Source organism: Urocitellus parryii, chromosome X, assembly GCF_045843805.1.
Source record: "Urocitellus parryii isolate mUroPar1 chromosome X, mUroPar1.hap1, whole genome shotgun sequence".
Taxonomy (NCBI): Eukaryota; Metazoa; Chordata; class Mammalia; order Rodentia; family Sciuridae; genus Urocitellus; species Urocitellus parryii.
Window position 1 is genome coordinate 76,086,768 of NC_135547.1, and position 19,356 is coordinate 76,106,123.

At 36.5% G+C, this 19,356-nt stretch overlaps 1 protein-coding gene and 1 non-coding gene across 6 annotated transcripts in view; one reads left to right on the forward strand and one right to left on the reverse strand.

Moving 5' to 3' along the window:
• The window catches only part of Taf1 (TATA-box binding protein associated factor 1), a 77,497-nt gene that overhangs the window by 30,120 nt on the left and 28,021 nt on the right, over positions 1-19,356 (forward strand). For all 5 annotated transcript variants that reach the window (XM_077793560.1, XM_026412598.2, XM_026412599.2 and 2 more), the window contains exons 25-32: positions 1,601-1,812; positions 5,557-5,665; positions 5,895-5,993; positions 6,283-6,460; positions 9,948-10,015; positions 11,327-11,449; positions 13,144-13,236; positions 13,323-13,407. In XM_077793560.1, coding sequence (XP_077649686.1) covers positions 1,601-1,812; positions 5,557-5,665; positions 5,895-5,993; positions 6,283-6,460; positions 9,948-10,015; positions 11,327-11,449; positions 13,144-13,236; positions 13,323-13,407 — 967 coding nt within the window. The remainder of the gene's footprint in view (positions 1-1,600; positions 1,813-5,556; positions 5,666-5,894; positions 5,994-6,282; positions 6,461-9,947; positions 10,016-11,326; positions 11,450-13,143; positions 13,237-13,322; positions 13,408-19,356) is intronic.
• LOC113199593 (U6 spliceosomal RNA) lies at positions 9,734-9,837 on the reverse strand. The gene has a single exon (XR_003302972.1). It is a non-coding gene; the product is annotated as a U6 spliceosomal RNA (small nuclear RNA).

Sequence of the window (19,356 nt, forward strand, 5' to 3'; positions counted from 1 at the left end):
TTTTATGTGGTACTGAGGATTGAACCCAGTGCCTCACAGATGTCAGACGAGTGCACTACCACTGAGCCACAACCCTAGCTCCTCACAGTGTTGTTTTAAATGATGTAAATTATGGGATACACTTTGTAAACTAAAATATTCAACAACTGTAAAGTTCTATTATTAACTACTGAAGTCATTAAATATTTAATATTCCTTTCTTACATATGATATTAGATAAGTGTGATATAGTGCTGGTCCCATTTTACAGATGAAAATGATGTCTAGGGTCCTAGAGCCACCCTCAATTGCAAAACTGAGATGGATTCTTGATACTGTTGGGACTTTTCTTGTTTTGACCTGGGCCAAGGTGTCTACCCAGCTAGTGCACTGTGCTTGAGCTTCCATAGTCTTTCCCTCACACACTGAATATTGTCAAAGTTTTTTATTGGGGGAGGGTACCAGAAATTGACCCACTGGACTACGTGACCAGCCCTTTTTATTTTTTTATTTTGAGCTAGCATCTCAGTAAGTTGCTGAAGGCCTCACTAAATTGATGAAGCTGGGCTTTGAACCCGTGCTACTTCTGTTGCAGCCTCCCAACAACTCTGGGATTATAGTGTTGTGTCATAGCACCTGGCTCCTGCCTTGATTTAATTTTTACATTTTTATTATTTGTTCTTTTTAGTAGATATACATGACAGTGGAGTATATTTTGACATATTATACATATATAATGTATAACTTATTCTAATTAGGAACCCAATCTTGCAGTTGTACATGATGTGGATTTTCACTGATGGTGTATTCATATATGAACAAAGGAAAATTATGTCCAATTAATTATATTCTTTCCTGTTCCCTTCCCTTCTCCCTCCCTTCATTCCCTTTTGTCTAATCCACTGAACTTCTTCCCTCCTCCCTTTATTGTGTATTAGCATCTGCATATCAGAATATGTGGCATTTGATTTTTTTTTTTTTTTTTTTTTTTTTAGGATTGGCTTATTTCACTTAGCATGATAGTCTCTAGATCCATCCATTTGGGGCTGGGGATGTGGCTCAAGCGGTAGCGCGCTCGCCTGGCATGCGTGCGGCCCGGGTTCAATCCTCAGCACCACATACAAACAAAGATGTTGTGTCCGCCGAGAACTAAGAAAAAATAAATAAATGTTAAAACTCTCTCTCTCACTCTCTCTTTAAAAAAAAAAAATAGATCCATCCATTTACCGGCAAAAGTCAAAAAGTCATTCTATTTTATGGCTGAGTAATATTCCATCATGTATATAGACCACATTTTCTTTATTTATTCCTCATTTATCTGTGGAAGAGCACCTAGGTAGTTTCCATAGCTTAGATTTCATGAATTGAGCTGCTATAAACATTGACATCTGCCCTCATTTTTTTTTTTTTTAAAGAAATGTTTGGCTTCTGGATTTCATTTTATCTTTCATGTGTCATGCACTTTTGTCCAGTGGCTTCTATTGATAGGTGCATAACAGTTCTATTCAAGCAAAAGTTCTCAAGCTGTTTTTGTTGCTTCCCTGCATTATTATTATTTCTTACCTGCTTACTTCTGATGTACTGTACTTATCTCTAACATGTTGACCTATTTTTTTTGCAGCTGAAATGTGGAGCATGTGGTGCCATTGGGCACATGAGGACAAATAAATTCTGTCCCCTTTATTATCAAACAAATGCTCCACCTTCTAACCCTGTTGCCATGACAGAGGAACAGGAAGAGGAATTGGAAAAGACAGTCATTCATAATGATAATGAAGAACTTATCAAGGTGGAAGGAACCAAGATTGTCTTGGGGAAACAATTAATTGAAAGGTAAGTGATATCTAGCAGGGAGTGCTACAGGAAAGATCTGAAAATTGGTGGTGGGGGTGGATGCATTGGTGTTCTCTAAAGTGGTATTAAGGGTATAGGAACTTTGATGGATTTTTCTCAGAAATTGTTGCCAGTAGTGAAAATTATTACATTATATTATGCTTCACTTCTTGCCCTTGTGCATTTTCTTTCTTTCTTCCTTTTTTCTTTGGTACTGGTGATTGAACCCAGGAGTGTTTTGCTACTGAGCTAAATCATCAGTCTTTTTTTTTTTTTTTTTTTTTGAGATAGTATTTCACAAAGTTGCTGAGGGTCTCCCTGAGTTGCTGAAGCTGGCCTCAAACTTGCTATCCACCTGTTACAGCCTCCCTAGTTGATAGGTTCACAGGCATGTATCACTGCATGCTCAACTACTTCCTAACTTTTCTGAATCTTAGATTCATTTTGCAAAATAAAATCACCCTTTCTGGGGTAGTTAAGAAGATGAGCCAGGCATGGTGGTGCCAGCCTATAATCCCAGCAACTTTGGGAGGCTAAGACAACTTAATGAGACCCTGTCTAAAAATTTAAAAAAATATTTGAAAGGGCTGGGGATATATAGCTCAGTGATAGATAGAGCCTCTGTGGGTTCAATCCCAAGAACCAGGAAAATAAAAATAAAAATGAGAGTGACTATAAAGCATATAGTATTGTACCTGGAGTATTGTAATAGATGCAAGAGAACCCTGTTATATTTTCAGGGACTCATTATGTTTGCAAGATTCCTAATCTGAATGGTATTTTGATAATATATGATCTAAAAAGGTTGGGAAGACATATAAACTATGCTAATGTTTGTCTTTGGCCCTCAGAGAGTCTAATAAATAATAAAATGTCGTTGTGAAATTGTCTTCTCCAACTTTTTAGTTTGAAACTTCAAAACATATAGAAAAGTTCAAAGATTTAGCTGTATGTAGCACATGCTTATAATTCCATCTTACTTAGAAGACTGAAACAGGAGGATGGCAAGTTCAAGGCCTGCCTTAGCAAATCAGTGAGATCTGTCTAAAAAGTAAAAAGGGCTAGGGGATATGGCTTAGTGGTAAAGTAACCATGGGTTCAGTCTCGAGTTATAAAAAAACAAGTTGAAAAAATTTAATATTACTGTTCATCATAACTCACCAGTTGTTCACATTTTGCTTCATTTGTTTTATTCTTGTATACCTAAAATGTTTTTTTCTTAACCTTTTGGTAGTAAGTCACAGGAATCATTACTTTTATTCCTAAATTCTTCAGCACACATCTAAGAATACGGATATAATGACATGGTAATATTCTCATACTTCATGAAGTTAATATTAATTCAGTAATATGTACTATTTGGACCATATTCAAATTTTCCTAGTTGTCTCAATGTTCTTTATTGACCTCCCCTCATTCTGGATCCAATCCCACTTCAAACATTGGATAAATTTTGGGTCTCTTTTTAATCTAGAACTGTCTTTCCTACCTTTTATTTTATTTATTTATTTGTGTGTGTGTGTGTGATATTGAAGTTTTAGAAGAGTCTAGAACAATTATCCTATAAAATATTTCATTTCTGGTTTTGTGTGATTGTTCTCTCATTGGTTAGATTCAGATTAAATATTTTTTGGCCTGCCATTTAATTCATACATAAGTGATACTATACACTTCACTGTATCAGAAAACATGTAATGTTAGATTTTCCCACTAGTTTCGTCATCTTGTTAACGTAGTGATTCCCAGATATAGTAACAAAGGTAAATAAATTTTTCCCTTTGGAATTAACATGTGGAATCTATTCTCGAATCTTACTGGTTTTAGCACCCATTGATTATCACAGCCTGGCTCAGTTATTTCATTGGAGGTTGCAAATGGGTGATTTTTCTAATTTTGACATCCCTCTACATAGATGGAATTTTTCTATAGTTCTTTCTTGCTGGGTGCAGTGGAGCATGCCTGTAATCCCAGTGGCTTGGGAGGCTGAAGCTGGATGATGGCAAGTTCAAAGTCAGCCTCATCAATTTAGTGAGACCCTGTCTCATAATAAAAAATAAAAAACTAGGTGGTGACATGCCACAGTGGTTAAGCGCCCATGGGTTCAATCCCTGGTACTAAAAAAAAAAAAAAAAATGTTTAGCTGAGTATGGTGGTGCACTCCAGTAATTCCAGCAGCTCTAGAGGCTGAGGCAGGAGGATCACTAGTTCAAAGCCAGCCTCAGCAATAGCAAGGTGCTAAGTAACTCAGTAAGACCTTGTTTCTAATCACAGAATAGGGCTGGGAATGTGGCTCAGTAGTTGAGCGCCCCTGATTTCAATCCCTGGTTATAAAAAAAAAAAAAAGTTTTCTCCTCTCCTTTTAAAATTATTACTATGGATTCTGAATTTTTTAATTTATAAATTCAATGTATTTTAATCAACATCATTAATTTCAATGCTTAGATAATAGCCTAACTTTCACTCCTTTAAGCCAGATACTGTCATCTCTTTGAAATGACTCTGTAATTTTTTTTGAGAACTTCTTTTGCTTTTTGGCATAAGGTGTGTTACAGGCTGTCCTTGAATTTTCCTTATCCCACACCTAGAAATGACCATTACTCCAAGGAGCACAGGTTCTGTCATTGGGAAATGGCATTTAGAAAACAAGATCTGGATGTTAGATGTGCTTATTATCTCTGAGAATGCTTCTAGGCATTTTTAGTGAGCAGAACTGGGAAATGTACATGTATTTTAAATCACAACTTCATACTGATACTTTCAATTCAAATTGTACCTATAGATTGAGTCTTCCTCATCCTTTTCTGTTTTTGTAATCACATTTTTTTAGTCTTAAAATGACACAATATCATTTATTTTATGTGGTGTTGAGGATTGAACCCAGTACCTCACTCATGCTGGCAAGTACTCTACCACTGAGCTACAGCTCCAATCCCCTCCTCTGTTTCTTATTTGTATTTTTTTTCTGATAACCAGTATTAATATATTTATTCATTTGCTCTTATAAGTACAAAATAGTTTCAGAATTACTATATCAATGCCATTACTTACAACAAAGCTATAAAATAGATTCAAGATGTGTTTTGGAGTTAGTCCTTGAACTGTATCTGCTGAAGTAGTGCAATCAAGGGTATTAACTTTAAAATATTTTTAAATTTATTTTTGTGTATGAATTTTAAAATCAGTTTGATATATTTATCTGTATTCAGTTTTAGGTTTTTTTTCTTCCATCTTTATTTATTTGTCAGTATCTATAGTAGGTCATTATTTTTTAAAGCATATTAGAAAAGGAAAATGTGATATTTCGATTCCTTACAATAAAAGGGAAGAAGGTGGATGGATTTTAATGATTGAGGGAAACCCAAACTAGTTTTTTCTTAATTTTTAAGTTCTTTTTAAAATTTCTTTGTCTTTTCTGTTCTGAATGAGTCAACTTTTCTAGCCCTTAATTCTAGAACAGAACATTAGAATTAGAGGATTCTTAAAATTCCCTTAGCCTAGTTCCCGCATATTCCAAATAGGAAGCTGGGGTAAGATTGTGACTTGTTTACTTCTTTACTAATTTGGAGATACTGTGAGGCCTTGCTTTGATCTGAGCCTTAGAAGGTGGATGTCCGGCCTTTAGTTTGGCTTTTTCTTTCCCAGGCTCATGCTCAGGTACTTTGGACTTTTTTGTTGTAGTTGCTTTTTTTTTTTCTGGGAACTAGAAATAGGGTCTGCATGCTATAAAAGTTTTATTGATTGCAGTGCAGATGAGGTTCGCAGAAAATCTCTGGTTCTCAAGTTCCCTAAACAGCAACTTCCTCCCAAGAAGAAACGACGTGTTGGAACCACTGTTCACTGTGACTATTTGAATGTGAGTATCTGCTTTGCCTGCTTTTATCAGATGGGTTCTCATTGATTTCCTAGTCTGTGACCTGTCTTTGACAGCTTTAGATTTAGGTTCTCCCTCTGGTCTTTCCCTGAGGATTTATCATGCTGTTCATTACAAGATTTCTAAACTATATCTACTGAGGAAATGTGGTTTTGTATTTTTTTGTTTGTTTGTTTTTGATAAAGCATTCTGACTTATTGTTTCTCCTTAGAGACCTCATAAATCCATCCACAGGCGCCGGACAGACCCTATGGTGACACTGTCATCCATCTTGGAGTCTATCATCAATGACATGAGAGATCTTCCAAATGTGAGTTCATTACATTGGATATCTAAAGTAGGAATGACAAGGCCCTTTGTTTTATCTCTGATTTCAGATAGAGGGCAGTAGCATATAGACTTAGGTTCCTGGAACTCCTAATTTTTTATGGTGTTGTTTTTATATATTTTTTAATAGTACATTAAATAGACCTACTTTATTTAGAAAGATTCCTTTAAGAATTGATGGCCAGGAAGATAGATAAGATGTGAGAGTCTTCAGGTATTGGTTCTGGCAAGTGTTTTTTGCTCAAGAATGATGTTGGCTGTTGTTTTCACAGACATACCCTTTCCACACGCCAGTTAATGCAAAGGTTGTAAAGGACTACTACAAAATCATCACTCGACCAATGGACCTACAAACACTCCGTGAAAATGTGCGCAAACGCCTCTATCCATCTCGGGAAGAGTTTAGAGAACATTTGGAGCTAATCGTAAAAAATAGTGCAACCTACAATGGTAAGAATCACATGTTTCTTGACTGCCAAGGTCACCATTAAGATCATTGTTATCCCTTATTGTCCCTAAATTCAGATTTGACTGGAACAATTGAAAGAACTACAATGTATTAGTGCATTTGTGGGTATGAAAATCAGGCAATGCATAGTTTCTGTCACTTAATAAAAAATATCACTTTTTATTTCCACTGTTTAATATTTTTATTGTCCATTTTTAAATTCTTTTTAGATATACATAACAGTAGAGTGTATTTTGACACATTATACATAAATGAAGTATAATTTATTCTAATTAGGATCCCATTCTTGTGGTTGTACACAACGTAGATTTTCCCTGATGTTGTATTCACATGAACAGGAATGTTATGTCAAATTTATTTTACTGTCTTTCCTATTCCTATCCCCCCTCTCTTCCCTTTCCCATTATTTAATCTAATATATTCTCTTGAGAATTTGGAGTCTATGTTGAAATGAAACAGTTGTATGGGGAGTGGTGGGAAGATGAAATAGTCCTAGGTAAGTAGTAGAGTGCTGCATTTAGTGGGGATGGAATTTGTGTGAAGTATACATTTGTGACCATATTTGCTGTGTGTGAATCTTTGCCTTGGCCTACAAATATGTTATAGGGACTATTATGTGTCCACTTTACGAAGAAGTTGAAAAGGCAAGGAAGAAGAAATTTGTTTCTAAGACTCAAAAGACATGAACGATACAGCTTCTGCATATAAAGGATTAATATTTTCTGGTTTTCAGTTGACTGCTTGAGCACTGATGTGTAGGGTAGAGATTCAGAGTATAGATAGAATATAAATAATGACCCTGCTGCTTACTAATTGAATTACTGTAGATGTTATTTAACCTCTCATAGCCTTTCTCATCTGTATGCATGGAACAATAGTAGAATCTAGATTTTAAAACCTTTTACAAGCCAGCCCAACCTATTTATCTACTCTCATGGCTAATGATCAGCTTCTATATTTACTATGTAGACTCCTATAACACTTAACCATTATATTTCATTAAAAATTCCTTGGGCTGGGGTTGTGGCTCAGGGCAGAATGCTTGTCTCACACATGTGAGGCACTGGGTTCGATCCTCAGCACCACATAAAACTAAACAAAGATATTGTGTCCATGTATAATTAAAAAAAATACTTTAAAAAAATTCCATGCTGTTTCTTCATACCTTTATGGACTTTTCTTTGACGTGCCTTTTCTTCCCTTGAGTGGTGAATTTCCATTTATATTTAAAATAACTTACCAGATTACTCAAAAGACTCATTTTTCTGTTTTCTGTGCCCCAGCACAATTAAATCAACTTTCCTAGCCTTAGTATATCATAATTATCTATATATATCAGCACTTTGTGACTTCCTGCAGAAAGTATGTTTCTTATTTATATTCTCTGGGCCATGCAGGCATATACAAGGGAAGAATAAATTTGTTAGGTCCAATTGTCATTCAGATTGCAAGGATAATTACTTAAAAGCAAAATCTTTTTTTTTTTTTTTAGTTGTAGTTGGACACAATACCTTTATTTTTATCTATGTATTTTTATGTGGTGTTAAGGACCGAACCCAGAGCCTTGCACATCCTAGGTGAGTGCTCTGCCACTGAGCCACAACCCCAGCCCCACAAAATCAGTTTTTAAGAGGAATGGAAAGGTAAAAGTTGACTGAGGATACAGAACTTGAGGTGCCTACGTGTCACTGAAGTGAAGATGTTTGTTTAAAAAAGTTGGTAATTTCTTGGGCTAGGGATATAGCTCAGTTGGTAGAGTGCTTGCCTCACATGCACAAGACCCCAGCACCACAAGAAAAAAAATTGGTAATTTCTCAGCTGGCTGCAGTAATGTATGCTTCTAATTCCAGCAATTGGGGAGGTTGATGCAGGATCACAAGTTTGGGGTTGGCCTCAGCAAATTAGTGAGATCCTGTCTCCAAATAAAAAATTTAAAGGGCTTTAGGATGTAGCTCAGTAGTAGAACATTCCCGGATTCAGTCCCTGATACTGTGTGCACACACACAAAATCTCCCAGCCTTATATCCCCCTCTAGTTCACTCTATTTTCTTTCTCATACTGAATGCTGATAATAGTAGAAATACCACCAAGTGCTTTACTTGAATTTTTTCTTTACTTTGTTGTAAGGAAACTTTGAAATGGGTACTGTTTTACTAATTATTTTTCAGATAAACGTACAGGCCAGTAGCATTTAAATGACTTGACCAAGGTGATCATGCAGCTACAATGTGGCAAAGTACAGATATTTTATTTTTCAGTGTAGCAATGTTAACCTAGGTATATCTAATTCCACAGCCTGTACTCTTTTTTTTTTTTTTTTAAAGAGAGAGAGAGAGAATTTTTTAATATTTATTTTTTAGTTGTCGGCGAACACAACATCTTTGTTGGTATGTGGTGCTGAGGATCGAACCCAGGCCATATGCATGCCAGGCGAGCGCGCTACCGCTTGAGCCACATCCCCAGCCCCTGTACTCTTAATTACCATGATTCATATACTCTTCTCTGCCTTTGTGTGTGTGGGGGGGGGGGGATTACTGGGGATTGAGCCCAGGAATACTTTACCACTGATCTACATCTATAGCTCATTATTTTCCCAATTGTCTTCTTTGTTTTCTTTTTTTTTCAGTGCTGGGAATTGAACTCCGGGCCTTATACATGGTAGGCAAGTGCTCTACCACTGAGCCATACCCCCAGCCCTTTTTAACTAATTAATTTATTGTTTTGGAACTGGGGATTGAGCTTGGATACTTTACCACTGAGCTACATCTCCAGTCTTTTCTATTTTGCAATGGGGTCTCACTAAGTTGCTGAGACTGACCTTGAACCTGAGATCTACCTGCCTTGGGCTTAGTGGTAAAGCACTTGCGTAGCATTTGTGGGGCACTTGGTTGGATCCTCGGCACCACATAAAAATAAACAAAATAAAGGTATTATGTTCATCTGCAACTAAAAAAAAATCAAAATCTTAAGGAAAAAATAAAAAAGATCCACCTGCCTCAATCACCTGACTCACTAGAATATTATTTTTAATTATTTTTATTTATTTATGTAATGGGATTGAATCCAGGGCCACTCAATCACGAAGCCACATCCCCAACCCTTTTTGTATTTTATTTAGAGACAGGGTCTCAGTTGCTGAAAGTCTCACTGATTTGCTGAGAGTGTATTTGAACTTGCGACTCTTCTGCCTCAGCTTCAGCCTCATGAGCCACTAGGATTATAGGCAAGCACCACTGCACCCAGTCATTATTGTCTTTAATATGAAATGCTTCATGGATTTATGTGTCATCTTTGCACAGGGACCATGCTAAGCATCTCTGCATTGTTTGAATTTTTAGTATATGTGCTGCTGAAGCAAGCCCTAGGGTTAGGGTTAGGGTTAGGGTTCTTAACTAAATATGTTAAAAGGCATAGGAAACTCTTGCCTCTGGCATTTAATGGTTACATCTCTTACTATTCTCTCTGTAGGTCCAAAGCACTCATTGACCCAGATTTCTCAATCCATGCTGGATCTCTGTGATGAAAAACTCAAAGAGGTAAAACAGGCAATGGGACATAAAGGTGGGGAGCTATGGGATTTAGGAAGTAGGGGATTTGTCAGGAGAAAGGTATACAAATTTAATAGGAGAAAGAGTGGCAGAGGCTTAGTACATGGGAGCCTTAGAAATTTTATAGGCTAGTCCTTTTTGTAGATGGGAAAGCTCAATCCATATGGAAAAAAATGACTTGTTTTGGGCATCATGACTATTAAATAGTAAAGTTAAGATTAAGATCTAGAACATTATTTAACTCCTTAGAAAGAGGGAAGGAAATTGACTTCCTTGGGAGTTCCCTGTCACTAAGAGACTGATTAATGTTTTGGCAGGGAAGAATTTTAATTTTTCAAATATAATTTATCTATATACCGTCTTACCAAATAAAATTGTGGCACTTTACAAGCTCACAGAAGCACAAGTGTGATGATCATGTTACTATTGAAATAGACAGTTCACCAAAGGATGGATAATTAAATGGTCAATAAACATGAGAAAATTTTAACTTGATTGATCATTGGGGAGATGTATATTTAAGCCACAATTAAGTACTACTAGTACCCATTAGAAAGGCTAAAATTAAAAAACAAAACTATGTTGAGGTGGATGTGGAACAGTGGGAACACAGAGTTTTTTAATATACAGAGTCTGAAATGAATTTATTGGGTTAAGTTCTCTTTGATTAATAATAAAATTATTAATCAATAGTGACTAATCAATGTTCAGTGTGTTTAGTAATATATTGTTCTACATTTAAAAAAAAAAACCCAGTATGATGAATAAAGCCTTATTTACTAAAGGTGTTTTTGTTGTGGGAGCCAAGCTGTTGATGTGCAGGGATGTATACTTTTAGTGTTCTAGAATGTAGAATATCTAAGGAAGTTGTTGAAACATCCTTTTTGACCCTTATATTCTGGAGTATCTCTCTATACTTTTCACCTAGAACCAAATGATATTTCAGAGTTCAACTTGTTTGGGGCAAGGGTCATAAAAAAGCTTGCTGAACCTTAAATTATCCTTTTTTTTTTTTTTTAAACAGAGAGAGAGAGAGAGAGAGAGAATTTTATTATTTATTTTTAAGTTTTCAGTGGACACAACATCTTTATTTGTATGTGGTGCTGAGGATCGAACCCAGGCCACACACATGCCAGGCGAGCACGCTACCGCTTGAGCCACATCCCCAGCCCAATCCTTAATTTTTATATGGGGATTGCACCACAGGAAAACATCTGGGAAACTTTTAGAAAGATACTCCTCATCTTTATATTTATATCTGGGAAACTTTTATCTTGGCTTGGTTTTGTTTTATTTCAGAAAGAAGATAAATTGGCTCGTTTAGAGAAAGCTATCAATCCCTTGCTTGATGATGATGATCAAGTGGCATTTTCCTTCATTCTAGACAACATTGTCACCCAAAAAATGATGGCAGTTCCAGACGTAAGTGGTTTCTGCTAAATATTGTGAGGGGAAAGGAAAGAAAGTATAGCATATGTATGTGTATATTATATTCTTAACAATTGTGTATGTCAGGTTATAGAAACTCGTACATAATTTTAAATGTCAACATTTCTACTCTGTGAGTACTCCATCATTAAAATCAAAGATGCCAAAGCCGGGAGCAGTGGCATATACCTATAATCCCAGCAGTTTGGGAGGCTGAGGCAGGAGGATCAAAAGTTTGAGGCCAGCCTCAGCAACTTAGTAAGGGCCTAAACAACTAAGCAAGACGCTGTCTCAAAATAAAAACTAAAAAGGGCTGTAGGTATGACTCAGTTATTTAGTGCCCCTGAGTTCAAGCCCTATTAACCCCCCCACCAAAACAAAAAAGAGATCCTCTTGTTTTATATTCAGTATTTGTGTGCTCCTGAATAGTGCTATAGAGAAAGGATGCCAGCTAATAGATGGCTGTTGATTTAGAGGTGATTTTATATAAACACTGTGATAATAACCGTGTTTGTTGTCTTTTGGGTGTGGGGGATGGGGTTTGCCATTTTCAACTTTTTGGCAGGGCTATCATCAAATCTGTTTTATTGATTCTATGAACCACTTTGTTGTAATGAGCCTTCCCAGAAATTCTGAACCAAGTTTTCTTATGCATTGTAGGCATATGTTCTAAGTGTGTAATGCTATAAAATTTCTGGATGAGACTTAGAAAATTTATTATTTTTTCATGTGTGTAGTACTAGGAATTGAACCTTAAGAATAAGGAATTTTAACTGTTAATGATCAGGGCATAGGAACTCTTAGGGACCCCTGAACTCCTTAAATAATACACAAAAGTTTATATGAACATGAGTTTTTCTGGGGAAAAGGTCTATAAATTGCATCAGGAATATTTGTGACCCAACAAAAGATGAGAATATCTGGTGTAAAGAATGGTTTCCAGTGCTGGGGTTGTGGCTCAGAGGTAGAGTACTTGCCTGGCATGTGTGAGGCACTGGGTTCGATTCTCAGCACCACATATAAACAAGGATGGTCGACAATTAAAATATATATTTTTAAAAAAGAAATGAGTTTAAAAAAATGATTTCCAGCTAAGCATGGTGGCACACACTTGAAATCTCTGTAATATGACTTGAGAAATTGAGGCCAGGGGGATTGCAAATAAGAGGCCAGCCTGTTCAGTTTAGTGAGATTCTGTCTCAAAATAAATTTTGAAAAGGGTCTAGGATGGGCTGGGGTTGTGGCTCAGTGGTAGAGTACTTGCCTAGCACATGTGAGGCCCTGGGTTCAATTCTCAGCACCACATAAAATAAATAAAAGGTAATGTGTCCAACCACAACTAAAAAATAAAATATAAAAAATATTTTTTAAAAAGTCTAGGATGGGGGCTGGAGATGTGGCTCAGCGGTAGCGCGCTCGCCTGGCATGCGTGCACCCCGGGTTCGATCCTCAGCACCACATACCAACAAAGATGTTGTGTCTGCCGAGAACTAAAAAATAAATATTAAAAATTTTCTCTCTCTCTCTCTCTCCTCTCTCACTCTCTCTTTAAAAAAAAAAAAAAAAAAGTCTAGGATGTACCTTAGTGGTAGATTGCTGTGGGTTCAATCCCCAGTACTGTAAAAAATTAAAAACAAACAAAAATGAAAAACCATTTAATTTCCTGTGCTTGCGTTCTTTTTTACTAGTCCTGGCCATTTCATCACCCAGTTAATAAGAAGTTTGTTCCAGATTATTACAAAGTGATTGTCAATCCAATGGATTTAGAGACTATACGTAAGGTGAGTGACTTGGTCTAAAATGCTTTTTTTTGTAATTGCTATCTTTTTATATTTGTATCTAAGTTTCTGATTTTTTTATGTCATAGAATATCTCCAAGCACAAGTACCAGAGTCGGGAGAGCTTTCTAGATGATGTAAACCTTATTCTGGCCAACAGTGTTAAGTACAATGGTGGGTATTTCTCTTTTTTTCTCTCTTTCCATCCATCTGTCCATCCTCCATCCATCTAACATTAGTTAGCTTTATTAAAGTGTATGCAGCAGCCTTGAGAAGTGGTAGTCAGCTGAATCAGTCAAGTGATTTAGTCTGCTTTTTTTTTAAAACAGGCACACATGTTAGTGAGTGTTCTGTAAAGCTTGCTATTAAACTTTTAATGATGAAAAAGTAGTCGATGCTTACTTTTGAAATTCTGTAAAGCACAGAAAAATGAGGTGCGAATAAAAATCAAATGGATATTACTTTGGGCTTTGAGTCATCACTGCGTTTCCATAAGATATGAAAACTTACCTATGCCCGAGGCCCTTAGATGGAGCTTAGGGGAATGTGTGACTTTAGAACATGGTAAGCTTCCTTGATGCATGGAGTTGTATTCAGTACATGAACTAATTGAATAATACATGCTAGGCTCTGTGCTCGTTACTTAATCTCCTGATAGTAAAGATGTTCACTGTTCTCAAATAATTCACAATTCAGTTGGTAGAGTTAAAATGCAGCTTGATAAGGGACATAACAAAAGGATGTATAAAGTGCACTAGAGGACAGTAAGGTAAGGAGTATCTTAACCTAAGGGTTAAGGAGGGCTTCATAAACAAGTTTATGAAGTTCATTTCTGAGTAACTCACTTCTTAAGCAAACATTGAATTGAGTACCTTATTTATGCTGGCATAATAGATATTCCAAGTACAAAATCAAATTAGATATAGTTCCTTCCCCAAAATTGGTTATAGCTTAGTTGGGGAAACAGAAAAGAAAAAAAAAATTATTAACACTTATGTTAGAAGCATGTACAGCGTATCACAGGACAGACTAAATGAGAGTAAGATGTAGAGGAAGCCTTCTGGGAGAGTTTTTCATGAGCTGGGATCAATACAGTTTGCTAGGCAAAGCATGTGAAGGAGAAAATGTTCTAGGTAGTGAGAAGAGCAGTATGTAAAGACACAAGAGACCTGAAATTGCATAATAGGTTTAAGAAACAAGTTGTGGATGCAATTAAATGTCCATGTTAGTTAGGTATTGTGGTGCATGTCTGTAATCTTCAGCAATTTGGGAGGCTGAGGCAGAAGGATCGATCACAAGTTTGAGGCCAGCCATGGCAATTTAGCAAGACCCCGCCTCAAAATGAAAAAAAGGGCTGGGGATATTACCTGGTTTTAGAGCACCCCTGGGTTCAGACCCTAGTACCACCAAAAAAAAAAAAAAAAAGTACATTTTGGTAACTGACTAATGAGTTATGTGTTTAGAGAGAGAGGTAGGAGTTGAGTCAGAAGGCATTGTGCATCATACTCAATAATTTTACTTTATCCTAAATGGGAAAACAACAAAGCAGGGAAACAATAATCCCACAATTTTTTTTTTTTTTTTAAGAAAAATAGAAGAGGGAGATAAGGGCTTTGAGAGACTTTTTTTTTTTTTTAACATTCTGAGGTCTCAACTAAGAATCCACATGATAATTTGATTTTACCCTATAATAACAGTTTTATTTATGGTGGCTCTAAGTTTAACAAATAGAAGAGACAGAGAATTGGAGGGAGAAAAGGGAGGAGATCAAGGAAATGGCATATTCTGGAATATTCAATACCATGGAAGAATAAAAGAACAGGACAAGTTCAGGGAATTATACTTGACTATATCGTGTGTTTCATTAAAGGAAGTAGTAGATGAGCCTTCCATTTTTATTCCTTTTGGGTTGGGTTGAAAGAATCTGCTTTCTCCCTTGTACTCTTCTTATTGGAAATTAGAGAGTGAAAATGCCTCTTGTCAGGTCAGTTACCTCTCTGTTATTATTTCTGGAAAACACCTAAAGCTAATTATCTAAAAACCTGGTGATGGAAGTATTGGTGGGTTTACAAATGTCTTAACAAAAAGACTGAATAAAAGCAAGTGATGAGCAAAAATTACAGAAAGTCTGGTTGACTTGGTGATGCCTGATTTAAGACAGAAGGGATAAAGCAATAAGAAAAAAACCAGAAGATGCTAATAGTAGAAGCAGCAGAGGGCAGATGGATGAGTCAGAGAAGACAAAAATAATAGCTAGTCAATATGAATAAACATTCCATTGCACAAATAATCAAAAATGCAAATTGAAATTAAGAGATACCATTTTTCTTTTCACCTATTGGATAAATTCAATATTTAATGAAAGTATTCAATGCTGGTAAGGCTGGTGCTCTCACATATTGGTTTTGGAAGTATAGAATTGTGAGACATTTGGAAAGCTATCTGGTAGTCGAGGGACTTAAAAATAGTTAAGCCAACAGACTTTATAGTCAGGTAAACATACATGGGTAAAAGGTAAAGAAATAAAGATCATGCTAAGCATTCATGTGCTCTTGGTGGAAAATAATACAAATGCTTTAGTGGACCATAAATGTTTATTCACCTACTGAACAAGCTCAATATTTAATGAAAGGACTCAATATTGGTAAGGCTGATGCTCTCACATTATTGGTGTGGCAGTATAAAATGATGAGACATTTGGAAAGCTGTTTGGTAGCTGAGAGACTTAAAAATGGTTAAGCCAACAGACTTTATAGTCTGGTAAACATGTATGGATATAAAAATTAAGATGATGCTAAGCAATCATGTACTCGGTGGAAAATAAATTAATACAAACTTCAGTGGCCTATAAATGATCCTTCAAAACCTAAATGGTTAATATAAAGGAATGATTATAGTGTTATTTATTTAATTAAAAGCTCTTTTTTGAAATAACCAAAAAATGCTCACAATGTTAAATAAGAAAAGCAGAACATAAGGCTGTTTGTTTCAGTCATACTGTTTTTTTTTTTTTTCCTTAAGATGTATATACATAGGAAAAAAAGGTTGGGGGAAACACACTAAAGTAATAATAGTGGTTATTTCTGAGATAAAGGGTTAGGACTGCTTTTTATTTTATCCTTTATATGTCTTCTCCTGGTATTGGAGTCAGGAAACTTTTCCTAGAGGAAGTAACTACTGAGCTGAATACTGAAGGATGATGATTATGATGGCTCATTATTGAGGAACTACCATGTCAATCAGATAGTCAAGTGGAGAAGGATAGGGGTAGAAGTTCCAGAGAGAGACAACATAGATGGAAAAGTAGATGGGAGTGCAAATAGTTAAGTTTAGCTAGAGTGCGGAGTGGGAGCTAGCTAGGTTTTGTAGTTGAGGTATGATTTTAAAGGTACACAAGGGCCAAATCATGAAAGGCTTATTACATCACATTAAGTCATTAGGAGAGGGGGACATACCAAGTGTTTATTAAGATAATTCTGGAAGCTATCCAAAGAATGAATTGGAAGTGGATGAGATATGGAGACCAATAAAGAAACTATTGACGACAGTCCAAGTTAAAAATACTAAGGTCCTGAACGAAGGTAAGTAGCATTAAGAATGAAAAGATGGAGACAGATTGTGGAGATAGAAATTGATACCTTCTTAACTAGACCAGATGCAAGGTTGTGATAAGAAAGCATATTGGAATTGAATCTTTCAGAGGTGAAGCAGTTTTCAGTAAAGACAACATTCTGGATATAGCCTAGGATATGTTTGGCTGGAGTGGAGGTGCAAACCATTTTGCCCTGAAAATCTGCAGGTTTTTTCCTTTCTTCCAGTACTGGGGATCAAATCCAGGGCTTCTCACATGCTAGTCATGCATTGTACCACTGTGCTACATATCCACCCCCTATGTTTAGTATTTAGTTTTTGAGATTGGCGAGTCTCACTATTTTCCAAGGTTGGTCTCAAACTCCTGGGCTCCAGTGATTCTTCTGCCTCAGCTTCCTGAGTGTCTGGGATTACAAGTACCCACCATCATGCCTGGCTCTTATTTTGATTTCCTTCAGATCCTTCACATAAATATTACATAGAAGCATATTTCTATAGTACTTTATCGACTTCACTAGTCACATATTTAGATCATATATATAGCCAGAATGCTTCATGCTAAAATTAGGGGTTATTAGGTAAAAAATAAAAGGTAAGTAACTATCCTTTTAACAGTAACTAAAAGGATGCAGAACTTACATGAGAATTCAGCCTTGTGCTTGGCGACAACAGACTGTATGCTGTAGAATTCAAGCCCTTATGCTTTCTACCTACCACGTAGGTGCTAGATCAATATCAGAACCTCTGTTCGTGTTCAAATAGGATTTAGAAAGAACATTAATTATGTTAAGCCCAAAATGTTAAGTTGGTAGACTTACTTTCAGTAGTCCCAAAAGGTATACAGTATTCTGTTTTGGTTAAAGGAAAGATCTATTCAGATAAATCCCTTCTTAAAAACACCATACTTTTTCCTTTTTTGCCAGATTCATCAAAGCCATAAGAAACAGTTGGTAGAGGCCTCACTATTTAATATTTGGTTAAATAGGTGATGGTAAGCTAGTAATGGTGAGATCCCTTTTCCCAAGGATTCCATGGCAAAGTTCTCTTCCAGTGTGCTTATTCTTTTGTTTTTTATCACACAGAGGATCGAATCCAGGGTCTTACACATGCTGAGCAAGAGCTCTACCTCTTGAGTTACATCCCCAGCCCTTTCCAGTTTTCTTAAAACTAAAAATCAAGTTCGGTTTAGAAGTCCTCTATTGGGCTGGGGATGTAGCTCAGTTGGTAGAGTGGTTGCCTAGCATGCACAATGCACTGGGTTCAATCCCCATCACCACACACATAAGAAAAGAAATCCTCTATCTTCAGGATGAACTCTCAGATAGGTAGGGCATGTGCCATAAAACCTGAGAGCTGGATACTTCAGAATGCTCAGTCGGACCACCATGATCTAGATATAAAATAAATTTGCCAAAAAGGAAACTTTTCCTTAAGAGGTTTTTTCTCTTTTGGTGTGTGGGGGACAAGTATTGGGGATTGAACCCATGGGTGTTCCACTAAGCCATATCCCAAGTCCCCTTTTTTTAAAAAAGATTTGTTTTAATTGTCAATGGACCATTTATATGTGGTGCTGAGAATCAAACCCAGTGCCTCACACATGTTAGGCAAGTGCTCTACCTTGGAGCCACAACCTCAGCCCCCAAGCCCTTTTTAATATTTGATTTTGAGACAGAGTATTGCTAAGTTGCCAAGGCTGGCCTCAAGCTTCAAGTCCTGCCTCAGCCTCCAAGTCACAGATTAGTTGTGAGCCAGTGTGCCCAACAGAGAGGATTTTCCCTCCAACGCTTTTGAATAATTCCAAACATTCTGTGAACTCTGATAGTTGTTAAGTTTATTGAATCCTTTGCCTGGCTTTGTGGAGTCTTGTTCTGCACATGTCCACCTTAGCATTCAGCCAGCGATTAAAGGGAACCTCTATAATATTGGAGTTCATTTTGACATAATCATATGTGGCATGGAATATAATTTGTTCCACTTCAGTCCCTAGTACTTCCTTACCCTTTTTCCCTTTACTGGTCTTCTAATTATTTAACTTTTTAAAAATTGGTGCTTTATAGTTATACATAAAGATGAACTTCACTGTGGTATATTCATAAACATATGTAGCATAGTTTGGTCAATTGTATAGTTCCTCCCTTTTCCCATCTTTCCTGCCTCCTCTATATCCCCTTTCTTTAATCCATTGGTCTCCCTTCCATTTTCATGGGATTCCTCTCCACGCCACACCTGTTTTATTTTGCTCTAGCTTATTGCTTTTGAGAGCATTCAACCCTTGATTTTGAGTATATCTTATTTCACTTAGAGTGATGTTCTCCAGTTCTATCCATTTACAAGTAAATGCCATAATCTCATTCCTCTTTTTGGCTGAGTCAAACTCTATTGTTTATATATGCCACATTTTCTTTATCCATTCTTTGACAGACACCTGGGCTGGTTCCATAACTTGGCTATTGTAAATTGTGTCACTATAAACATTGATGTGCTAGTATCACTAGAATATGCTGATTTTAGTTCTTTTGGAGAAATACCAAA